Source organism: Conger conger, chromosome 17, assembly GCF_963514075.1.
Source record: "Conger conger chromosome 17, fConCon1.1, whole genome shotgun sequence".
In the NCBI taxonomy this organism is placed as follows: domain Eukaryota; kingdom Metazoa; phylum Chordata; class Actinopteri; order Anguilliformes; family Congridae; genus Conger; species Conger conger.
Genome location: NC_083776.1, coordinates 5,724,940 through 5,748,483, shown reverse-complemented (window position 1 = coordinate 5,748,483; position 23,544 = coordinate 5,724,940). Strand labels below are relative to the sequence as shown.

At 45.9% G+C, this 23,544-nt stretch overlaps 2 protein-coding genes across 3 annotated transcripts; one reads left to right on the top strand and one right to left on the bottom strand.

Annotated features, from left to right (window-relative positions):
- Window positions 1–61: 61 nt before the first annotated feature.
- On the bottom strand, window positions 62–5,961 carry mtrf1 (mitochondrial translational release factor 1). Of its 2 annotated transcripts, none has more exons than XM_061227154.1 (9): window positions 5,247–5,961; window positions 4,975–5,060; window positions 4,527–4,608; window positions 4,180–4,287; window positions 3,547–3,719; window positions 2,555–2,672; window positions 2,033–2,169; window positions 1,443–1,541; window positions 62–370 (listed from the first exon to the last, which is right to left on the bottom strand). In XM_061227154.1, exons 1-9 carry the CDS (start codon window positions 5,641–5,643, stop codon window positions 224–226), a joined length of 1,347 nt encoding a protein of 448 aa, XP_061083138.1. In that variant the 5' UTR covers window positions 5,644–5,961; the 3' UTR covers window positions 62–223. The 2 variants fall into 2 exon arrangements, with proteins under 2 accessions (XP_061083138.1, XP_061083139.1); XM_061227155.1 differs by having other exon boundaries at window positions 5,187–5,322.
- Window positions 5,962–6,354: 393 nt separating this feature from the next.
- On the top strand, window positions 6,355–23,113 carry LOC133116509 (N-alpha-acetyltransferase 16, NatA auxiliary subunit-like). Its single transcript, XM_061226140.1, has 20 exons — window positions 6,355–6,558; window positions 7,775–7,859; window positions 9,418–9,522; window positions 10,340–10,497; window positions 10,956–11,090; window positions 11,300–11,453; window positions 12,046–12,165; window positions 12,662–12,757; window positions 12,850–12,956; window positions 13,280–13,352; window positions 14,625–14,794; window positions 15,514–15,666; window positions 16,544–16,672; window positions 17,287–17,500; window positions 19,040–19,233; window positions 19,956–20,064; window positions 20,365–20,463; window positions 20,772–20,915; window positions 21,029–21,126; window positions 21,480–23,113. The coding sequence occupies exons 1-20, from the start codon at window positions 6,505–6,507 to the stop codon at window positions 21,678–21,680; spliced, it is 2,598 nt and encodes an 865-aa protein (XP_061082124.1). The 5' UTR covers window positions 6,355–6,504; the 3' UTR covers window positions 21,681–23,113.
- The last annotated feature ends 431 nt before the right edge of the window (window positions 23,114–23,544 follow it).

Here is a 23,544-nt window from a genome sequence, read left to right as displayed (position 1 = left end):
AAACAAAGTGCTTGTTCTGTGTTTGACACTACTCTACATTATTAATTTGGTGCAAGGAGGGAACAGCATCAACTATTTGTTTATTTAGATAACTAATATAAATACAGTATTTGGTACAATAACGTGTCCATGTTCATTGGGTAAATGGCCTGATTGCTGGACTCGGATGCGGTTCGGTGGTTCCTGTGGGGATGAGTCTCCAGCGTACCCCGCGGACCTGCGTTCAGGAGTCCAGGGAGCGAGCTCCGCGGGCGATCCCCTCCCCGCCTGGGCCGCCCTGCTCCAGGAGCTCCAGGACCGCCTCCCTGTCAGCCTGCTCCATGAGCTCCGCCATCAGGTCATCCAGCAGCTCCCCTCCCCTCAGAAACTCCTGATCCCGGCAGAGACCGTCACAGCGCGTTAATGCAGACATGGGGGTGAGGCACGGTACTGAGGCGTTAGCCACATGCTAATACAGCGCTAAGGTCGGATACAATACTATTGTGTTAGCCTCATGCTAATACAGCACTAAGGTGAGATGCATTAGCCTCATGCTAATACAGTGCCAAGGTGGGATACAATACTATTGTGTTAGCCTCATGCTAATACAGCACTAAGGTGGGATACAGTACTAATGTGTTAGCTTCATGTTAATACAGCACTAAGGTGAGATGCATTAGCCTCATGCTAATACAGTGCTACGGTGGGATACAATACTAATGCATGAGCTTCATGCAAATACAGCGCCAAGGTGGGATATAGTACTAATGTGTTAGCCTCATGCTAATACAGAGCTAAGGTGGGATACAGTACTAATGTGTTAGCCTCATGCTAATACAGCGCTAAGGTGGGATAAAGTACTAACATGTTAGCTTCATGCTAATTCTGTGCTAAGGTGGGATACAGTACTAATGCAATAGCTTCATGCTAATACAGGACTAAAGTGAGCTGCATTAGCCTGATGCTAATACAGCTCTAATGCATTTGCTTAATGCAAATACAGCACTAAGGTGGGATACAATACAGTTGCATTAGCCTCATGCTAATGCAGCACGAAAGTACAATATATAGCTGATGTTTTACACTCAAGCTACACTACACTAAAGTGAGACAGTATTGATCTGTTTGAAGAGTTCCCACTAAATGATTGGCGCAATATTGCTTCCTCACAAGCTAAAAAATCCATTGCATAGATTTTTCTAGAATTCCACTGGATGTGAACGATAAGAAAATGCAGCATGTGAAAATGCATATTCACAAAATTCCTGATCTGACATTTTAAATCTATAGCAGAAGCAAAACTAACATGGTTAGTGGACTGCCCTTGCAGCTCAGAGGCTGTAGGTCTGATTGCCAATTAGGACACTGCTCCTGTACCCTTGAGCAAGGAACTAAACCCGAATGCCTTCTGAGAAATAATTTTACAATCGTCAACAATGTGCCGGACATGTGGGCCTCCTAACCTTGATCTCCCGGCTCGTATATCCGGTCCGGTGGTCCGTCACGCGGTTCTGCGTGAAGTTGTACGTACGGATCCTCTCCGACTGGGAGCGGGTCCCGACCTGGGAAACCAGGAGGTGGTGGGTCCCAACATAAGTGCAGGATAAGGGAATGTTGGTAATGGAATATGGTACATGGCGGTAAGTGCAGAGTTTAATGGTAAAGTTATATAGCGCCTTTGTCCAAAGTGCTGTACAATTGATGCTTCTCATTCATTCACACATACACTCACACACCAATGGCGATAGGCTGCCATGCAGGGCATCAACCAGCTCATCAGGAGCAATTGGAGGTTAGAGGTCTTGCTCAGGGACACTTTGAGTAAGACATTATCTGCAGAGTTGATGGTTGATCCAGAATAAGTGCAGGATAAGGGAATGTTGCTAATGGAATGGCACATGGCGGTAAGTGCTTGGTCAGTTGATGGTTGATGGCGTTACCTGGAGAACGGGAGGCGGTGGGTCCCGGAATAAGCGCAGGATAAGGGAAGGTTGGTAATGGAGTCTGGCACGTAGCGGTAAGCGCTGGATGAGTTGCCGGCGGATGGCGTTACCTGGAGCCTGCGAGCCGTGTGTCGCTGCGCGCCCTCCTGGTCCAGCATGCGCTGGTACATGCGGGCCCTCAGCACGCGCATGGCTGTGTCTCGATTCTGCAGCTGCGAGCGTGTCTGCTGGCACTCCGCCGATATCCCTGTACAGAGGGAGACACCGTTATATAGCGCAAGGCCACTGGTCTCGAACTCGTAGCCCCGGAGGACCGATATCCCTGTACAGAGGGGGACACTGTTATACAAGGCTACACCAGGGGTCTCAAGCTCAACAACAACAGCTGTTATTTAGACAACACAAACAACACGTTTCACTTTAAATATGTTTGCAGATATGTTTGTATCTGCAAAGCTGCAGCCCTGGAATGAGAACCAGCATGGAGTTTGAGACCAATTTTACACCATCAGTTCTTGCAGCTTCCAGTCTAGCAACAGCTGACCACGATCATGAACCGAACATAAATCAATACCCACCGCGTAAGCTTGGTTTGCATTGGTTGCAGTGGTTTCCATGGAAATGGTTCTCACCTGTGGGAATGTGTGTTATTCTAACGGCACTGTCCGTTGTGTTCACACTTTGGCCGCCCGCTCCTCTGGATCGAAACGTGTCAATCCGCAGCTCCTTTGGGTCAATGCTGATGTCTATCTACGGAAAGGATGGTAAATGGTAAATGGTTGGAATTTATATAGCGCCTTTATCCAAAGCGCTGTACATGCTTGATGCTTCTCATTCACCCATTCATACACACACTTACACACAGACACCAACCAGCTTGTCAGGAGCATTTAGGGGTTAGGTGTCTTGCTCAGAGACACTTTGAGACACCCAGTGTGGGATCGAACCGGCAACCCTCCAACTGCCAGACGACTGCTCTTACCACCTCACCGTGGTATGTTGCCTCATCAGATAAGGACTGTTTTCTCAGGGTTATTAGCAAAACATGGACAGCACAGAGGGTGAAATAAGTGTGTTAGTACTGCTGTGCAGCGATGAATGAAGGAACCAAAAAAAGACACAGACAGGAACAACAGCCATTGAATTACATGCATCACGTTATATTTATTTAGCTGACACTTCATCCAAAGTGATTTACAGTTGATTAGACTAAGCAGGGGCTAATTCCCCCCCCTGGAGCAATGTGGGGTTAACTCCAGTCCCAGAGGGCTGGTCTGCAAGCTGGTTTTTGTTCCAACCAATTACCTTAATTAATTTTACTGACAGCTCTAGAAATTATGTTGGTTCACTCCTGTACTTGAGCACAGTAAAATCTTTAGGATACACTAGCAGTCTGCAGCTGTAGCTGGTGCATACACAAATGTCCAATTAAGATATTATTTAGCCAATTAAAAAATTAACAGCAGAAGTTGGCACAAAATCCTGAAGGGGATTGGCCCCTTGCTGTGCACCCCTGGATTAAGGGCCTCAAGGACCCAACAGCTGTGGCTTGACCTTCCAGGACCCAGTCAAGCACCTTAACCACTAGGCCATTGGCTAGGACAGCTAACCAATAGAAACTTACCTTGCTGGGCTGGGGCAGAATAATGACGGTCATCGTTCCCGTGTGGATCTTCTCCATTCTGGACGACAGGCCAGTTTCTGGGATCCTCTGCACACGGTGTGTCCCACCCTCGTATTTCAGGTGCTTGTAGACGCCATCTCCCGAGACCCTAGCAGCCGCGTGATGTAGTCCACCTGCAGGATGGTGTACAATCAGGCAGGATTTTAACAGTGCGTTCCCTCCTACACAGAAATTATTTTGAGATGGGGTGATCAAGGCTAGGTCTCAATCAGTTGGCAATAGTTCCCACTGAAAGTTAAATGATTTTGCACAATACTGATTCCACAGAAGCTGAAATTAATCGCTCCAAAAATTCCATTGGATGCGAACGTTAATAAGAAAATCAAACATGAAAATTCATATTAACAAAATTACTTATCTGACATCTATAAATCTATAGCAGAAACATTACATCACATTACATTCATGACATTTGGCAGACGCTCTTATCCAGAGCGACGTACAACAAAGTGCATACCCATAACCAGGGATGAGTGTGCTGAAAGACCCTAGAGGGAAGTACAATTTCAACTGCGGAAACAAAAGGATTAAGAAGACGAAGAGGCTTGGAAGAGTGTTGGGAGTTAACCGTACCGTATTCAGCAGGGGTATAATTCAACACTTCGAACTGCCAGTTTTTGTAGCTGGAAAACTCCTGATACATGTCAAACACCTCTCGTGTGAACTGTTGACAAATATCACCTGCAAGTAAGAGAGGGGTGATGATGATTGCGTTTCCCAACGAAGCAAATTAGCTTCCAGCAATTCCTGATTTTCATCATATATTCACATGGTTTGCATACTTGTAGTTTCTCTAAATGTGTAGCAGTTAATCATGGTATAACCCTGTGCAGCCACTTGTAGACACACACACACACACATACTGAGAGCAATGTGTTAAGCACAATGTCCAGGGAAAAAAAGCTCCCTTTGTCCCTTACCTCCTGTTGTCCGTCCTGCAACCACCTCCAAAATCACATCGTTTGTGTCGTGTTCATCACTGGGTATCATTGACTGGAGGAGCTGTAATACAGTCAAAGGCACAACACAGCTATCATCATTACTTCCAGACGAAGGGTTTTCAACTCGGAATTTTCAACTTGTGCCAGGAGACCTCGTTGATTATTGTATAACTGTAACGTGAAACAAACATTTGTATGTGAAGAAGTAGAACTTGAATTTTTAATTTGAAAATACTGTCTTGCAGTACTATATACAGAAAGAGGTCCAGTCCAGTTTCATTCGGAAAAACTGTGTCTCTGGCAGTAAACGTGTAGGGTTAAAGGGTGGTAAAAAGCAGGTTGTGTTTCAGGAAATTACCATTGAATAGTTTACTTGGCTGAATGAATCAAATGTGGCATTATAAAGTATCTGAGATTGCGCGCTTACTTTGTTTCTGAATGCATCGATTCGTTTTTCGATCTGTGCCTGCTCTTCTTTCAGTAGCTCAATCATCTGCTCATCTTCGTCAGCCCCTGAAGCAAGTATGACAATAGAGAGCGATAAAATAAACAAAAACAATAACGCACATTTACTAAACCACATGATAGCTGCTGCGTGTTACAGCCTAAATAGACAATGTTCTTGACTAGTTCTGACACCTTGTGGTCGTCAGCCTGTTGGAATGAGTGATGGCATTTCATTCCGAAACAGCGACGTACTTTTGAGAAGGGCTTCCACCTCTTTCAAATCATTCACGGCGTCCTCCGTGTTTTGAAATGCGGTAACCAAAGGCAGTAGCTCCACGTGTCGCCTGTTAAGCAGTTTTCTTTCAGAGTCCTCCAGCAATCCATTCTCCAGTCGCTGCGTGATGTCATGGTATTCCACGACAAGACCGTGCAAATACACTTGGACAGAGTCCTGCCGGAGAAGATCCACAATCGCTGTGCTTTTATTGCAATATGTTCGTTCTAGCGAAAAGACACCGTTCCAAGACGGGTATATCCAAGACGAGTTTAGCTTTGGTGTTAATAGTTTTGTCCGAGCAGCCTTCTGCACGCCGTGAAGAAATCGACAGCAGGAACTTACTCCTAATGACAGTCGAACCAATTTGTACATAATTAGGCGTGAGGAATTCCCCCACCATCAGCCATAAAGCCATACAATTAGAACTTAAGTTTCATTAACAAGAACATAGCCCATTTCCTTCAGATAAGCGTAAGCACGTAAAGATTAGCTAACAGGCTAAGCAACTGCAAAAATACAATAATTTCGAGCAGCCAGTCAATAGCGGTTAATGTGCATCGTCTAAATCAGCTAATAATGGTGATTTTTGCCTAAGTGTCCGCTCTTTACTGTCTTGACCTGTTAATGAAAAGACAACGAGGAAACGGCACGCTGACCTCGCTACACTTTGACAGGTCAACGTTGTTGTTTAAAGGGGTTGTGGGATATGTAGGCTCTCACTTCTCTGTGATCCAACATATCCTATGTTTTGCACGCCAAAAGTGTAAATGAGAACATCACGATACTCATGCATTTCCTCTGCAAATTGAATTACTCATGGATACTTGAATATAGCGTACATAGCATAGCCTTCTGCTGTAAATAATTAGCATGTTGCTAAGTATTAACTTTTTAGCCAAGTGCTATTATTCAAAATGTGTGTGCAATTATTACAACCAAATATTAATAAGAAAATAATGGAAGGACAATGGCACATAAAATGAAAAAACAAAAGGTCCTGCAGTTATTTGGTTTTGTTAGCTACTCCCCTTTAAGGAGAGCAGTACGCGCAAACTCAATAGTGCGGCTTCGTCGGCTGCCATCTTGGTGATCTGAGGAGGACGCCTGTGTAGATGAGCAAAAAATAAATAAATACGGGCACCTCAATGAATTAGTTTGCACAAAAAGGACAGAAAGTTGACAGTGCTGTTGAATTATTTTTTCACTAGTTGCGAGGCTGTATTTTCCGGTGACATGCCGTCCGTTCCTTTGCCCCCGAAGGAGAGTAACCTATTTAAGAGAATTCTGGTAAGTTTGGACTGGAATAGTGAAGAAGTCGGGGAGAACTCAGCCTAGCTAGAGAGAAATATCTAATCGAAACATGAACAGTTAGCCAGCTAGCTGGCTAGCCCCCATAGAGCAGGGCAAGGCAGGCCTTTGTATAACAGTCAACTGCATTTTGGTGTTCAAAAACCCCACATATAAATCGGGGCAATATTTACTGTGTTTAATTCGGAAGTTTCTATCGACAGTTCGGTGCCGTGGCGTTGGAGCTACGTGCGCTATGTAGAGTTTATTTCAAAATTGCAACAAAGCCCGTGCACCACGCATAGTCGTGGGTCAGTTGTAATGTGCATGAATATGTGTTCTTTATCGATAAACCAGCGTCAAAACAGTATTTTCCCAGATCAATGATAGCTAACCACCTAAGCAAAAGGGGCAATACTAGTATTACCAGCACTGTTGGCTATGCGTGAGACAAGGAAGGTGCATGGGACGTTGGCGTTGAAAATGACAGGACGATGTAGCCAGCTAGTTTTACTCTGAACAGTGTTGGAATTGTGTTTACCGTGCCAATGTATTTATTATTGCATGCTTGTATAAACAATTACAGTAATTATGCTATTGTGTTAGCTACATTATTCTGCAGCAAGACCGTCAGATGGTTCAATTAACGATGTGGAAGGCGCCCGGGTTATATTGCGCTGTCAATCGCGATCCATTGACGCTAACTAACTTTACCAGAAGTGGCGGCGTGTACTTTAAATGTTACAATGATCAAAAGATGCGATTTAGTGAATCGTGTGTCACAGGAATTTTCAGTATGCACTCATCAACTTAATGTAACTTAGCATGTAGCTAGCCCTCCCTGTGTGCGAGTTATCTTGGACTGGGGTTGTGTTCCAGGGAAGTCGGTGGAGAGTTCAAGAATGGCTATAAATAGGTCACTGATCCCGGCCCAGAGGTTGAAATTGCGATGTCAGGTCCACAAATGCGCCTGTTGACTTATCGCCAACTTGATTAAGGCATTTAAAAATGGCGTGTCCGATGAACATTGGCTATCTGAGTCATCTGAAATATCTGTCAGATCCAAGATCATATGCGGCAGTCGGTGGGCTACAGTAACCGTCGGTTATGTTTCCTATCATTGGTGTGTATTTCAAGACCTGTCTGCTGTGTGAATTTGTCTGGAAATGTGCACGACGTTTTTAATTAATCACCTGCCTAACCTCTTTGTCCTTAGAAATGTTACGAGCAAAAACAGTACAAAAATGGCCTGAAGTTCTGCAAGATGATTCTCACCAACCCAAAGTTTGCAGAACATGGAGGTATGTTATGGAATGACACGATGACTGTGAGATTTTTCTGTCGCTAAATATTTACTTTTCAATACTTTTCAAATATGCCTGAAAATAGCTGATGTTTTTTTTTCTCTTGGATTTGAAGAAATGTTTTGGAAATGTTAAGATGCAAGAGGACCTCTATTAAAAAGGCAATACTTTCAAAATAACGTGACAGCTTGTCAGTGGTTGTTCAGTGGTCAATTAAGCAGAGTTGGCGTCAATTCCATTTAATTTCATTCGAATTTGGAAATGAATGCAGAATATATAAGGACTATATAAGGAGAAATAGACACGGGAATTTTTCATTCCATTGCCCATTTCAACCGATTTCCTGAATACAGTAGAGGGAATTTGCCCCACCTGCAGCTAAAACCAAAGCAAGATATGCTAATTATGTTGAACTTGAAGATTTAACATGTCAGCCCCAGGGTGAGTTCAGAGAGCTTATATCTTCCTCACCATGGAACGTAAGAAACTCTTCAAGCTGAGGAAAATACAGGAACTGTGCAGAGATTTCTTGTCGATGAAAGGATTTTTGAAATAAACAGTCAGGCACCAACCAACGTTTCAGTCAACGGTCTGTTTTTCCACTGATTATTAGATTACACGCTGTTCAGAAAAGCAAGCGTGAGAGGCTCCTTAAGGATGGATGGAAATATCAGGAACAGGGAAAATCTTTAAATTGAGCAAGCCTTACTTAGGACATTACACGCTTATGTAATACATCTAGTGGTATTGCCAAACGGAATAAAGCATTTCCTATTATATGAACAATAACTATAAAAAAACTCCCTCTGCATACTTGTATTTCACCATTTTTGGACATCTGCCTGTTTTCTTTTTTTAGCAAGATTGAAATTTGGGCTCTGTAAAGCAAATTTGTAACAAGGGTAATTTAGAGAATCACTGAAATGTGAAATGTGAAGCTGTAATGTATGTTTTGTAAATAGAAAATGCCACTGTGAACGATTGGATCAGCTAGTCAAAGTAGCCTAATTAAAAGGAACAGAGAGAACGTGATGTAAGGTAGTGTCCGCGTTTCTTCCAGGAAAATTCAAAGATGAAGAAATATACAGAAAAGGTGTCCAGCCGATGGAAATGAAAAGAGTTATGAGGCTTAGACAGCAATCTACTCCTACTACTACTACTACTAATAATAATAATAATAATACATTCTTCCAAGAGGAGTGCTGTCCTTAAGTCTAATAACATTATATAAATATTGGTTTGTGTATCCTTGCTACCTGCCCTTGGTACTCAGGAGTGACTGGCAGTCTGGCTCTGTGTAAAGACCCAGGCTACTGTGGCGATAGCTGATAGCCTAGTGACTAAGGGACTTGACTGGGATCCAGGGAAGAACGGTGGTTCAAGCCCCAGTGTGGCCACAATAAGATCTGCACAGCCGTTGGGCCCTTGAGCAAGGCCCCTAAACCCTGCATTGCTCCAGGGGGAATTGGCGCCTGCTTAGTCTAATCAACTGTAAGTGGATTTGGATGAAAGCGTACTGTAACACAGAGCTCGCTCTGGCTCCTGTGATTCACAGAAACCCTGGCCATGAAGGGGCTGACGCTGAACTGTCTGGGAAAGAAGGAGGAAGCTTACGACTTCGTCAGGAGGGGCCTGCGCAACGACTTGAAAAGCCACGTCTGTATCCTTGGAAGTAGTGTCTGTCTCTCTGTGTCTGTGTGTCTCTCCCTCTCCCTCTCCCTCTTTCTCTGTTTTCTTTTCAGTCACGCAGCAAAACAAAAGCTCGAGCTGCTAATTTGATCCAGATAGGTTCCTCCTGCAGCTTCACTTGATGAGGGTTTTTTTTCCAGAGTCCATGGTAATTGGATTAATGTGGTCAAATTGAGTTGCTGTTTAGGAGACTAATCTTTAGTCTTTTTTTTTTTTTTTTTTGAAGACATTTTTTGGAAAGGTTAAGATGCAAGAGTATGAACACCAAGTTAATATGATGATGCACTATGCAGGCAGCCCACTTCTTGCAGAACGCCTGGGAATCCACCTGCTCCCTGATGCTTGCAAGTGGGCACAAGTCTCCCGCAAATCAGCACCACGGGCAGAAGGGAAGTTTAGAAACGGGCATTATCCTGTCGCAAATTATGGAACTAAAGAGTGCAGGGGAAGCCCCCAGGTCACGTACTGTGCAGAATCCCCATCCATCCCCCTCCTCCGGTCCGTTAGTCTCCCGGAAATGATTTTTGCATGGGTGGGATGTCTTGTGTTATCATTTTCAGCAGTAAACACACCTCTGTAGGCTCTGCGCTGGTGAGTATCTATGCACTATAGCACCTGAGTGTCCCACAGATGCCATCTATTGGCAGTTGCCCAGGTGTGTGGTGTGGTGTGGTGTGTGTGTGTGTGTGCACTGTCCAGGTGTGTGTGTGTGTGTGTGTGTGTGTGCACTGTCCCGGTGTGTGTGTCAGCCAGGTGCGTGTGGTCTGGTTCCTTAACCGCTGGGCCAGGCTGGCACGTGTACGGCCTCCTCCAGAGGTCAGATAAGAAGTACGACGAGGCGATCAAGTGCTACCGCAACGCGCTGAAGCTGGACCGGGACAACCTGCAGATCCTGCGGGACCTGTCACTGCTGCAGATCCAGATGAGGGACCTGGAGGGCTACCGGGTGAGGCCGTGTGACGCCCCCCCCCCCCCCCCCCCCCCCCGCAGCCAATCACAGCATGCGACTCCAGCGCAGCCAATCGCAGCAGGGCTTTCAGCTTTCTGCTCTTTTCAAGATCAGGGGCTCTTTTCCAGTCGCTTATTTTAAACCTTTATCTCCTTGTTCTTTGCCTGACCTGGAAATCGAGGAATCTTTAAGGCAATTTTCTCAATTTCCCCCGTCTTCAGCTATTTTTCTCAGTTATTTTTCTTGCCGCTCCCGATGGGCGGAGCCAGGAGCAGGGAAAGCAATTAGGAGGAGAAAAATAAGCGATTGGAACGAGTCCCTGGACACATTAGACCCATCCGGGCAGCTGAAGCCCCCCAAGCCCACCAGTGACGGGACACCTCTCGCCTTGCAGCCCAGAGAGGACCGTTTGACCTCTGACCTCTGACCTTTGACCTGTCGTGACTCTCGACCAGGAAACCAGGTACCAGCTCCTGCAGCTGCGGCCCACACAGAGAGCCTCGTGGATCGGCTACGCCATCGCGTACCACCTCCTGAAGGACTACGACACTGCCTTAAGACTGCTGGAGGAGTTCCGCAAGACACAGCAGGTCAGCGCAAATAAAACTCTTATTCCTGATGCTCAGTAGACAGGCAGACATTACATTACAAAGCATTTAGCCAGACGCTCTTATCCAGAGTGACATACAACGAAGTTCAAAACATCTAATGATTTTCGTGATACATTTGTTTAATGCTGTGTGCTACGAGTGATGACATTTGAATATTTAAGTGTTTGTTTTGTTTTGCCGTGCTGCAGGTGCCTCCGAACAAGATAGACTACGAGTACAGCGAGCTGCTGCTGTACCAGAACGAGGTGATGCGGGAGGCCAGCCTGTTCCAGGAGTCCCTGGAGCACATCCAGACGTACGAGAAGCAGATCTGCGATCAGATGAAGGTGGAGGAGATCAAAGGTACGGGCCGCGCAATCAATCAAAAAATAAAATCAATCAAACGCTTCCCACAGTTCAACTGAGGTTATGTGCAGAAATATGACCATTAAAGGTCCCATTTTGTACACCTTTCCAGTGTTGTAATTTTAAGTCCTGATCCATAAGAAGATGTTTGTGTGGTTTTAAGTACCAAAAACAATCTCGATCCAGTTTTACATATTCATTATCCAGCACCTCTCATGAGCTTTACCAAGAACAGGCTGTTTTAGTGACTGTGTCTTTAAGGCTCATTGATATCAATAAACTTCTGTTCCGATTGCATGAGCTAGCCCAGCCAGGCTTGTGCCGAGCGTTTGGATTTCTTCCAGTGGCAAGGTGGGCCATGCTGAAGAAAACAAGCGTACCGTTGTGATGTCATAACTTCACGGTCTTCCAAGTCCAAACGGCTCATTTAAATTCACATTTTCTTCATACGGATTGTGTGGATTTATTTGGGGACTGTGGGTTTTTGATACTTTCACAGTGCTTTGATAAGACCTTTACAATCCACATAGCATTGGGAAATGCCCTTTCCCACAATATGAGGCCTTTAACGTGCCCTGCTGCTCCCCAGGCGAGATGCTGCTGAAGTTGGGGAGGCTGGAGGAAGCCGCCAGGGCGTACCGGATCCTCATCGACCGCAACGCGGAGAACTGGGCCTACTACCAGGGCCTGGAGACGTCCCTGCAGCCCTGTGAGTTAGCCTGCTTCCTGTACACCATGTCCGTGATCTCACCTGTTCAACGTGTCCCTAATCTCACCTGTTCACCGTGTCCCGAATCTCACCTGTTCACCGTGTCCCGAATCTCACCTGTTCACCGTGTGCCTAATCTCACCTGTTCACCGTGTCCCTAATCTCACCTGTTCAGTGTCCCTAATCTCACCTGTTCAACACGTCCCTGATCTCACTGTACCTGCCCAAGCTCAGCATTTACCATTTAACTCACAGACTCTCATCCGTAACAGCCTTAGCCATTCAAACGGCAGTAAAAGGAGCCGTTTTTCAAAAATGCAAAAAAAGGACAGTTGCTGTTAACAACAACAGTAATATCACTCGCACAAACAGTGACTGTTTGCCTTTTAACTGGCCGCCAAAGTGGTGACTAATTGGAAAAGAATGGCAGTTTTGCATTGTGTTGGAGTGCTCTGTGAAGTTGGCCTGACCGGTTAACTTGTTCCCATGGTTACAGGCACTATGGAGAAGAGACTACAGATCTATGAAGAGGTGGGTAACAGGCACCCAAAGGCTCTGTCCCTGAAGAGACTGCCACTGAACTTCCTCACAGGTATGACCTCTGACCTCCTGACCTCATGTGACCTTCACTTATTTTACTCTACAGTGGAATATATTCTTGTTTTTTTTTCCTCTCCTGTTCAGGTGAACTGTTTAGGGAAAAGATCGACAAGTTCCTAAGAACAAACTTCAGCAAGGGATGTCCCCCGTTGTTTACAACTCTGAAATCTCTGTACAACAACCCGGAAACGGTAAACACACCACAGCCGCCTTAATGACGTGGAAATCGTAATCTTTAACCGAAAAAATGCCCACAACGAGGTAAACCAGTGTAGCAGGAGAGAACACACAACCCAAACAAAGACCTAAAAAGCATCTTGAGCACAATTATGCAGCATTGTGATAATTAAAGTTGATATTTAATATTTTGCAGCACAGAGCACTGATGGATACAGTTCCACATGCGTTGGAATGCATTCGCATGATTTTAGACGACTGATGGGCAAAGCTGGTTTGAATATTTGCGCTTTCCGAATACGTTTTACCAATTACTGTTCTGCTGTGTGCTTGACAGGTTTCTGTAATACACGAACTGGTCTCTGGGTACGAGCTCTCCCTGAGGACGTGTGGCCTGTTCAGTCCCAACGGTGCGTGACCAAAAACATTTCTGACACTGTCTGAACCTCTACAATTCACACAGGAACGGTTTTAAAGCCATGACCATAAGTCTAGTACACAATGTAGATATTACTGAAGTATGGGCCAAGTCATAAGGTCAGGAACTACGGTACCAAGATGAACAGTTCTAGATTAAAGTACATAATACAACAAGGGGTAAAGATACACACAGCCCTCCGTGGCAGTGAGTTTGAGACGTTTACATTCTCTTGAGTTGGAGTTTGTGTCTATAGAGCAGGTGAAGCTGACTGAGGTTCTAATCACCTGACTACAGGTACACCTGTGCTCCAGAGAGAGAGCAGATATAGATGGTAAAATGGTCAAATGTCTATATTTATATTGCGCCTTGATCTAAAACGCTGTACAACTGATGCTTCTCATTCACCCATTCGGACACACTCACATTGATTTGATGCAACTGGCTGCCATGCAAGGCCAATTCTCAGGAGCAATCGGGGGTTAGGCATCTCGCTCAGGGACACTGACACACCCAGGGCGGGATCGAACCGGCAACCCTCTGACTGCCAGACGACTGCTCTTATTACCTGAGCCAATGTCGGCCCAATAAGCTGGCAGTCCCTGCAGTCAGAGAGATCTTTGGCCTTCTTCCCATTTGAGATTCCCATCACCCCATTTGAGATTCCCATCACCCCAATTTGAGATTCCCATCAACCCATTTGAGATTCCCATCACCCCATTTGAGATTCCCATCACCCCATTTGAGATTCCATCACCCCAATTGAGATTCCCATCACCCCATTTGAGATTCCCATCACCCCTTTTGAGATTCTCATCAACCCATTTGAGATTTCCATCACCCCAATTGAGATTCCCATCACCCCAATTTGAGATTCCCATCACCCCAATTTGAGATTCCCATCACCCCAATTTGAGATTCCCATCATCCCATTTGAGATTCCCATCATCCCATTTGAGATTCCCATCACCCCATTTGAGATTCCCATCACCCCATTTGAGATTCCCATCACCCCAATTGAGATTCCCATCACCCCAATTGAGATTCCCATCACCCCAATTGAGATTCCCATCACCCCAATTGAGATTCCCATCACCCCAATTTGAGATTCCCATCACCCCATTTGAGATTCCCATCACCCCAATTTGAGATTCCCATCACCCCCCTTTTCCTCGTTGATTCTCCGTTGGGCCCCTGGGCCTCCCCGCCGTGCGTGGTGAGACGGTCGCCCCTCACCGGCCCGGTCTGCGGTGTCTCCCCACAGAGAGCGCGGAGAAGGAGCCGCCCACCACGCTGCTCTGGGTGCGCTACTTCCTGTCCCAGCACTTCGACCGGCTCGACAAGAAGGCGCTGGCGCTGGAGGCCATCGACGCCGCCATCGAGACCACGCCCACCCTCATCGAACTCTTCTACGTCAAGGCCAAGATCTACAAGGTGAGAGGCTCCGGCCCCCCCCCCGGGCACAGACCAGCGGCTGCAAGGAGCAGATGCACAAATTACAATGCAGCCAAGCTCCGGGATTAAAGCAAGAAAGATTTGTGAGCCTGAAAAGTTGTCCAGGATGAAATATGTACAATGTATTGAATTAAGTAATTATATTAATTTAAAACTGCTCTATGCCTAAAGTCAGGCATGGTGCCTGAGAACTTTAAGCCCTGCAAGCTGTTCTGGGGCAAGGCCGAAAGACATTGTTTTTTTGACATCGTAATGAATCCATTTAGCTTAAAAGGCCTGCAGGACTGAGACGTGGTACAGCGGATATACAGCATGTTCAGAACGGTACCTGGCTAGCGTGTTACCTGGAGAAGGTGCTCAGACATTAGTGCACCCTAGTGGCTAAGTTGCTTGACTGGAACCCAGAAGGTTGGTGGTTCAAACCTTGTGGTGTCGCCACAATAATGTCCGCACAGCTGTTGAGCCCTTGAGCAAGGCCCTTGTGTAGCCTGGAGCATAGCTCCAGGGGGGATTGGCCCCTGCTTAGTCTAATAAACTGTACATCACTTTGGCTAGTGTCAGCCAAATAACTGCAATGCTGTACTTATACTACATTACAGTTATTTAGTTGATACTTTTATCCAAAGCATGTATTGGCGTGTTTAGAACGGTGCCTGGCTAACGAGCTAACGTGCTAACCGGAGCCTCTCGCCCCTCAGCACGCGGGGAACCTGCAGGAGGCCGCCCGGTGGATGGACGAGGCCCAGTCTCTGGACACGGCCGACCGCTTCATCAACTCCAAGTGCGCCAAGTACATGCTGCGCGCAGGCCTGGTGAAGGAGGCCGAGGACATGTGCGCCAAGTTCACACGGGTACGAGAGCCGCCGCACACGCCACACACGCTACACCGCTGTACATGCTATACCATGCTGTAAAATGCTACAACACGCCACACCATGCTATACCACACTATACATGCTACAACACGCTACACCACGCTACACCATGCTATATCACGCTATACCACACTATACCATGCTACACCATGCTACACCATGCTACACCACACTATACCACACTATACCATGCTATACCATGCTACAACACGCTACACCATGCTATACCACGCTATCCCACGCTGCAACATGCTATACCACACTATACCATGCTGCAACATGCTATACCATGCTACAACACGCTATACCATGCTATACCACACTATACATGCTACAACACGCTACACCACGCTACACCATGCTATACCACACTATACCATGCTACAACATGCTATACCACGCTATACCATGCTACAACATGCTATACCACGCTATACCATGCTACACCATGCTACACCACACTATACCACACTATACCACACTATACCATGCTATACCATGCTACAACACGCTATACCATGCTTTGCCACACTATACCATGCTGTACCACGCTATACCATTCACTCACTGCTACTCAAGTTCACACGGGTACATAAGCTGGCATACATGCTACGTGCTATGACTGTCACTCATATCTTCTCAGTCACATTTGTGGTGGCCTGCTTATTGTACCTTGATGTAGAACAGGTAGAGGTGTTTCCCGCGGGTGTTCTGACGTTTTCTCTGAGCAGTGCGTGACAGTGGCTCCCAGGGGCTGGCTGGGTGTTTTCTGTGAGCGGTGCGTGACTTTGGCTCCCTGGGGCTGCTGGGTGTTTTCTGTGAGCGGTGCGTGACGTTGACGCTCTCTCCGCAGGAGGGCACGTCCTCCATGGACAATCTGAACGAGATGCAGTGCATGTGGTTCCAAACGGAGTGCGCCACCGCCTACCAGAGACTGGGCAAGTTCGGCGACTCGCTGAAGAAGTGCCACGAGATCGAGAGGGTGAGACACAGAGACACAGAGACACAGACAGACACAGACACAGACACAGACACAGACACAGAGTTCCTTACAACAGGTTCTGACAGTTTGTTCAATAATGTGTAGACATGACGGGTGAGCAAGAGGAGACAGACGGATGAAGAAAATTGGCGTTTTAGAATATAACACCACACCTGTCATATAGCCTTTTCCCAGTCTACATTTTTTTTTTTTTTTTTTAAGTGGATTCGGTTCAGTTTTCAAAACATATGAAATGCAGTGAAAGAGACCGACAACAACTGGCTAAACATGCCAAAACAAAACCGCAGGATAAACAAGTGTAGCGCAAGCATGTTCAAATGAAATCAAAATTATGAATCAAATTACTGCTTATCTTACATTAGCTGGCACATTCAAATAAAATAAATTATTAAACAGATTACTGCAGTAGTAATAATGACTAATCTTACATTATCTGACATTAAAATGATTCATCAAATTACTGGAGTAGTAGTAGTAGTACCAATAATGATTATTTATCTCACATCATATGACATAAAAATGTAATTTAAATTAATAACTGCTGGAGTAGTAGTACTAACAATAATGACGAGTCATCCCGCGTATTCCGGCAGCACTTCTTCGAGATCACGGACGACCAGTTCGACTTCCACACGTACTGCATGCGGAAGATGACGCTGCGGGCCTACGTGGACCTGCTGAAGCTGGAGGACGTGCTGAGGAGGCACTCCTTCTACTTCCGCGCCGCGCGCTGCGCCATCCAGATCTACCTGCAGCTGCACGACAGCCCGCTGACCGATGAGAGCCAGGAGCAGGAGGTCAACTCCGGTGAGCGCAGCCGTTAGCATAGCCTGGAGCAGCGCTACTCAACTGTGGTGAGCGCAGCCGTTAGCATAGCCTAGAGCAGCACTACTCAACTCCGGTGAGCGCAGCCGTTAGCATAGCCTAGAGCAGCGCTACTCAACTGTGGTGAGCGCAGCCGTTAGCATAGCCTAGAGCAGCGCTACTCAACTGTGGTGAGTGCAGCCATTAGCATAGCCAAGAGCAGCGCTACTCAACTGTGGTATGCGCAGCCGTTAGCATAGCCTAGAGCAGCGCTACTCAACTCCGGTGAGCGTAGCCGTTAGCATAGCCTAGAGCAGCGCTACTCAACTGTGGTGAGCGCAGCCGTTAGCATAGCCTAGAGCAGCACTACTCAACTCCGGTGAGCGCAGCCGTTAGCATAGCCTAGAGCAGCGCTACTCAACTGTGGTGAGCGCAGCCGTTAGCATAGCCTAGAGCAGCGCTACTCAACTGTGGTGAGTGCAGCCATTAGCATAGCCAAGAGCAGCGCTACTCAACTGTGGTATGCGCAGCCGTTAGCATAGCCTAGAGCAGCGCTACTCAACTCCGGTGAGCGTAGCCGTTAGCATAGCCTAGAGCAGCGCTACTCAACTGTGGTGAGCGCAGCCGTTAGCATAGCCTAGAGCAGCGCTACTCAACTCCGGTGAGCGTAGCCGTTAGCATAGCCTCGAGCAGCGCTACTTCAACTCCGGTGAGCGCAGCCGTTAGCATAGCCTAGAGCAGCGCTACTCAACTGTGGTGAGCGCACCCGTTAGCATAGCCTAGTGCAGCGCTACTGAACTACCTGTGGGCCGCAGTGTCTCTAGGTATTTGCTCCTACGTTCGCACACCACCTGATTTCACTAAATGGCTTATCTGAACCAAGAAGGTAATATAATAGTGAAATTGGGTGGTGTAGGTCATGGTAGGAGCAGATACCTGCAGACACTGCGGCCTGCAGGACGTGGAGTTTGACTGGGACCCAGATGGTTGGTGGTTTATCGCTTTCGATAAAATCAGCTAAATAACTGTAATGTGATGAGGTAAGTTTGCCCTGCTGCGTCTGACTAGAGACTGTTTTAGCACAGCCCGGTCAGGTTCTAGCATTAGCCATAACACTCATAAAAAAGAATGGTAGCAACAATTGGTAGCAGCAAATCCTCCATTCATTATGAATGGCCACGCTATGGATTGTGGGTAATTTATGCTGCAAAGGAGTGCTCAAGCCTCTTACAAGCTGAAAAAAATGAATGGAAGTCAATTAGGAACTTGCTACCTTACCCCCCCAGTAAAGATTACAAATATTTTAATCCCCATTTCATACACATATGCATCTTCTTTATGCAAAAGCTGCCTAAATGTACAGTGAATCAAGCAGCTTTGACATGACGTTCCACTTTTGGAAAGCCGTTTTACAGCGTTTTATCCCGAGCGGTAAAGCGCTACGGATGCGGTAAAATGCTACGCTAGCGCCACCGGCAGGCCGTCGTAGTAGCCTGTTGCGTCCGCTCCCGTTGCCAAGAGCGTCTCCGGTCTGACCCGCAGAGAACCTGTCGGCCAAGGAGCTGAAGAAGATGCTGAGCAAGCGACGGAGGGCGCAGAAGAAGGCCAAGCTGGAGGAGGAGAGGCGGCACGCGGAGAGGGAGCGGCAGCAGAAGAACCAGAAGAAGAGGAGGGACGAGGACGAGGAGGAGATCAGTGGGCCCAGGGAGGAGCTGCTGCCCGAGAAACTGGAGAAGGTGGGACGCCTTAGCGTGCGACACCGTCTGAGGAGTGTAGGAACCACGAGTGTGTGAGAGTCAGGACACAGTTGGAAGCTTTAGTGTGTGACACCATCTGAAGAGTATAGGAACCGTTGGTGTGTGAAAGTCAGGACACAGTAGGACGCTTTAGTGTGTGACACCCTCTGAAGACTGTAGGAACCACTAGTGTGTGAGAGACTGGATACAGTAGGAAGCTTTAGTGTGCGACACAGTGTGGAGAAAGTAGGAAAACTCCCTGATCTACGGAAGCGGTTTTGTAATGTGCCATTTTGTGAGTTCAAAAGTGAGAGATCTACAACACAGACACCCTGAGCCCTTTTTATACCTCTCCCACAAGTCTGATTTTCAATAATTCAATAATTAAACAAAACCACCAAAAGCCCTGTGGTAGACACCCATGCTTTAGAGTACATACTTGGCATAATACTCATACTACATTTCGATGAAAATCAGCCTGAACTTTAGTATGCATAGTATGTGGTTTCGAACAGCCCATGAGTTGGGCTGTCGTAATGTTGGGCTAAAACAAAAATCTGCACCCACACCGGCCCTTTTAGTATAAGACTGAACACCTCTGCTGTACAGGGATGTGCCTGAAAAACATAACATAACCGTCGCGTGATTTGGACACATGCTCTGTGATACAGTACGCATCTGATAGATCAACATGTGCTCATTCACACATTTATTTTCTCCAGGTTGAAAACCCCTTAGAAGAAGCGATCAAGTTCCTCACGCCACTCAAGAACCTTGTGGCAGACTGTATTGACACCCATCTCCTAGCTTTTGAAATCTATTTCAGGAAAGGTACGTTACTGAACCTGCCGTCTTTGGAAACGGTGAAGTGTGAAGTCATGAAGTTAACATTTAATTCCTAGCATAGTTAATTTAAACCACTTCACGGTCGGTAAAATTTTACAATATCCAATGTTCACTTTCAAGTGGTAAACATGAGCATAGTGTGCAAATGGATATGCTGTTAAATAAAAAAATTAAAAAAGCATTTTTAAAGCAAAAACACCCAATAAACAAGTGAAACCATAAAGTAAACATCCAGGGCTCGTAAGGAGATGGTTTTGAGTAATTGTTCTTGTCTTCGTCACGCAGGGAAGTTCCTCCTGATGTTGCAGTCGGTGAAAAGAGCCTTTGCCGTCCAGGCTGACCATCCGTGGCTCCACGAATGCCTCATCAGGTTCTCCAAAGCCGGTAAGACCTGTACACACGGAAACCCCACATAAACACAGCCTCTGTAACTGCCACCATAGAGCCAGATTTTAGTCAGAGCTGGGCTATACTGTCGCAGTCTTCGAAGCTCAGAAGATTACTTGCATGAACGTGTGCTTGGAGGACAAGTCAAATCTGCTGTTTTTCTTGGTCTGAATCAGCTCCTGATGTACTTTCACATTCAGATTATTATAAATATTGTGGTTTTGCAATATCCAAGCAGGCCTTGGGACAGATGATTTCTTTCCGTAACGAAGCTCTTTAACGTTTGTTCGCACTTGTTGCCGCAGTCTCCGATCACAGCAACCTCCACGAAGTCGTCTACAAGGTCCTGTCTCAAGAGATGCAGACGATCTTCGCCAACAAGAACTACGACACCTTCAACGATGAGTTTCTCAAAAGCAAACCGAGCTCCATCCAACATCTGCTGTCAGGTACCACCTCCGACACGTTCTCCGACTACGTTCCTGCTACGAGTTACACAGAGACGCTCTGTGGTGGTGTTGTACCGACCTTGTCTAAATCCATCCATGCGTGAATGTTGCAGGTGCCAAAATGATGTACTTTCTGGATAACTCCAGACAAGAGAAGGCCATCTCCATCGCCACACAGCTGGAGGAGAGTCTGCTGGACCGAAACGTCAAGGTAAAGAAAAAGTGAAGTGTAACTGGCGTGTTACAGTGAAATGTGTGTGCTGAGCTGCTCCCCTAGTTGGACTGAAACCTGTTTTTAATTAACCTATATTTAAGCTTATGAAAGTTTTAATGTCATTTGGTCATCCTTATTTAGAGTCTGAACAGTCTATGGCCTAGCGGCCTAGTGTTTCAAGCCCCAGTACAGCCGTTGGGCCCTTGAGCAAGGCCCTTAACCCCACATTGCTCCAAGAAGGATTGCTCCGTCTAATCACCTTTGGATAAAAGTGTCAGCCAAATAACTGTAATGTGTTGTGGCCCCTGTAGTTTTGTTATTCAAATGTCCCCCCCCCTCCCCCCCCCCAGATCTGCACTACGGTACTGGAGGCTCTACTGGATGGGAGTTTCGGCAGCTGTCCGTCACAGGCTGAGGAGTACCGCGCTGCCTGTCACAGACTGTTCCCCCTGGCAACCACCTTCATGCCGCCCGTCACCGAGGACGACAAGGGCTCCGCCCCTAGGAACAACGGCACCATCAATCACGAGATGCTAACCAATGAGATCTGAGCCACTCCAGCTCCACCCCACCCCCCCACCCCCACGGCTGAATTTCTGGATCCCCCCCCACCCACTCCTCCTGGTCAGGTGGCTGTGGTACGCAGATCTTACAGGCTACCTGGACGAAGCCACACTTCTCATATAACTCCATTAATTATTTCAATTTTTTTCTGGGTTTGAAAAATGCGGCCATAACTTTTGACTTTTGTCCTCAAGGATTTCTGAAACAGGGAAGAATCGAAAGTGACTTCACGGCTCATGTGTTTTTTTTTTTGTTTTGTTTTTTTTATTTGTGCCTGACCCGCGCTTAGACGGACCTGCTCCCCAAGCCACAGGAATAAGACTGAAAAGGACATTTTGTGAAAACTTAAAACGCCCGAGGAAAGAAGTGGTACAGTTCTCACACGTAGAGCTTTTTCACGCCTTTTTTTTGGTTTTCAAAAGCAAAGTGATTTTTATTTCGTTATGCCAGATCATCAGTTATGTGTACGAAGCGACTCGATGCCTTTCTTAAACGACGGCGAACGGCAGGGGAAGAGTGTTTCTAAACGTCCTGAAGCTGCAGTGGATTCTCTTAAACCAGCAGACTGGCAGGACTTTTATTTTGGCCTAGTTTTTAGAACCTTCCACGGAGAGCATCAGATAAAACATTAAAACCGTAGTTCAGCTATGCCTTACGCAATTTTTTTTACTGAAAACAATGCAACAATGCACTGATGTTTTTTTTCTTTTTTTTTTTCTTTTATATGGTTTCATCTGGCCTTTTGCACTGTTAACATGGTTTTTAAAACTGTATCTTCCCAAGAGATGAGACAAATCTCATGCATTAGTCCTTCAGCATGTTTAGAAATAAAATGATTTAAAAAAAAAAAAAAGAATAATTAAAAAAACAAGTTTAAGGAGTTCCCCTCAGGGTGAGTTTGTATTTTGATGGCTTTTTAAACCTCAGTAGATTAGTGGGGCTTTATACATTTCCATAAAGACGACTTCGGAAAGCGCCCTCCGAGCTGGGGGCGGGACTGACGGACGGGGAGAGGGCTCTCATTGGACAGTTGTTGAAATGCTATTTTTTAATTGGCTCCAGGTGTGTCTTTATGCAGAATATTAGTTAATGTTTTTGCTGTCTTCTGTGAAAAAAAAAAAAAAAAACCTTCCGTGGTTATTTCAAAGTTGAATTTTTTTTTTTTTTTTTTTGTCGGAGTTGTTCTTTTAGGCACCTCAGTGTTACGATCATTCAGTTCTGTTGGTTTAGATGGATAGCACTCATTGTGAATAATGTTTAATTATTTAAAGGACGGGGAGGGGAGGTTTATCACTTGGTAATGATCCTCCACTGCCCTATGTTTTGCTATCTTGCAACGTGTATGGAATTCTTAAGAGAAGTTTCACTGTAAAGTTTTGCCAATCTATGTAATGCTGTAATAAATTATTTTCTACTCAAATGCAGTGTTCTCATTCCCACTCTTTATATTGATATTATATTTATATTGATATTGATTGATTCAGTCCCATCACTGTGTTTAACCTTAATACAGTAATATCGTATCCATATTAGCTGATAATGGCTAAAAATAACTGCCTTGTATCAGCCAGTAAACTAAGGTTATGGCAGGTAAGATGATGCATCAATAAATTTTAAATGTTCTACAAATGAATTATATATTTATATATGGTGTTATATATTTTTCTTCATAGGCTGAAGTCTGTGCTCCCATGAGTAGTTCTGCTTGAAATGCAAAACAGCAGCCAATAAAGGATCACATTAATATGGACCCCATATTTTCCATATTCTGCACGCCTAGTAAAATGAATCCATTGGTTTTGAAGTGATGCAAATTTCTCTGTTGTAGTGCCACCTTGAGGTAAATTTGAG

Coding starts and splice junctions, on each gene's coding strand:
- mtrf1 (XM_061227154.1), bottom strand. CDS start 5,643: ATGTACAAATTGGTTCGACTGTCATTAGGAGTAAGTTCCTGCTGTCGA. Junction 5,061..5,246: donor GGTGGAAGCCCTTCTCAAAA/GTACGTCGCTGT, acceptor TACTTGCTTCAG/GGGCTGACGAAGATGAGCAG. Junction 3,720..4,179: donor TTATACCCCTGCTGAATACG/GTACGGTTAACT, acceptor ACCATCCTGCAG/GTGGACTACATCACGCGGCT.
- LOC133116509 (XM_061226140.1), top strand. CDS start 6,505: ATGCCGTCCGTTCCTTTGCCCCCGAAGGAGAGTAACCTATTTAAGAGA. Junction 7,860..9,417: donor AAAGTTTGCAGAACATGGAG/GTATGTTATGGA, acceptor TGTGATTCACAG/AAACCCTGGCCATGAAGGGG. Junction 21,127..21,479: donor TGCTGGACCGAAACGTCAAG/GTAAAGAAAAAG, acceptor CCCCCCCCCCAG/ATCTGCACTACGGTACTGGA.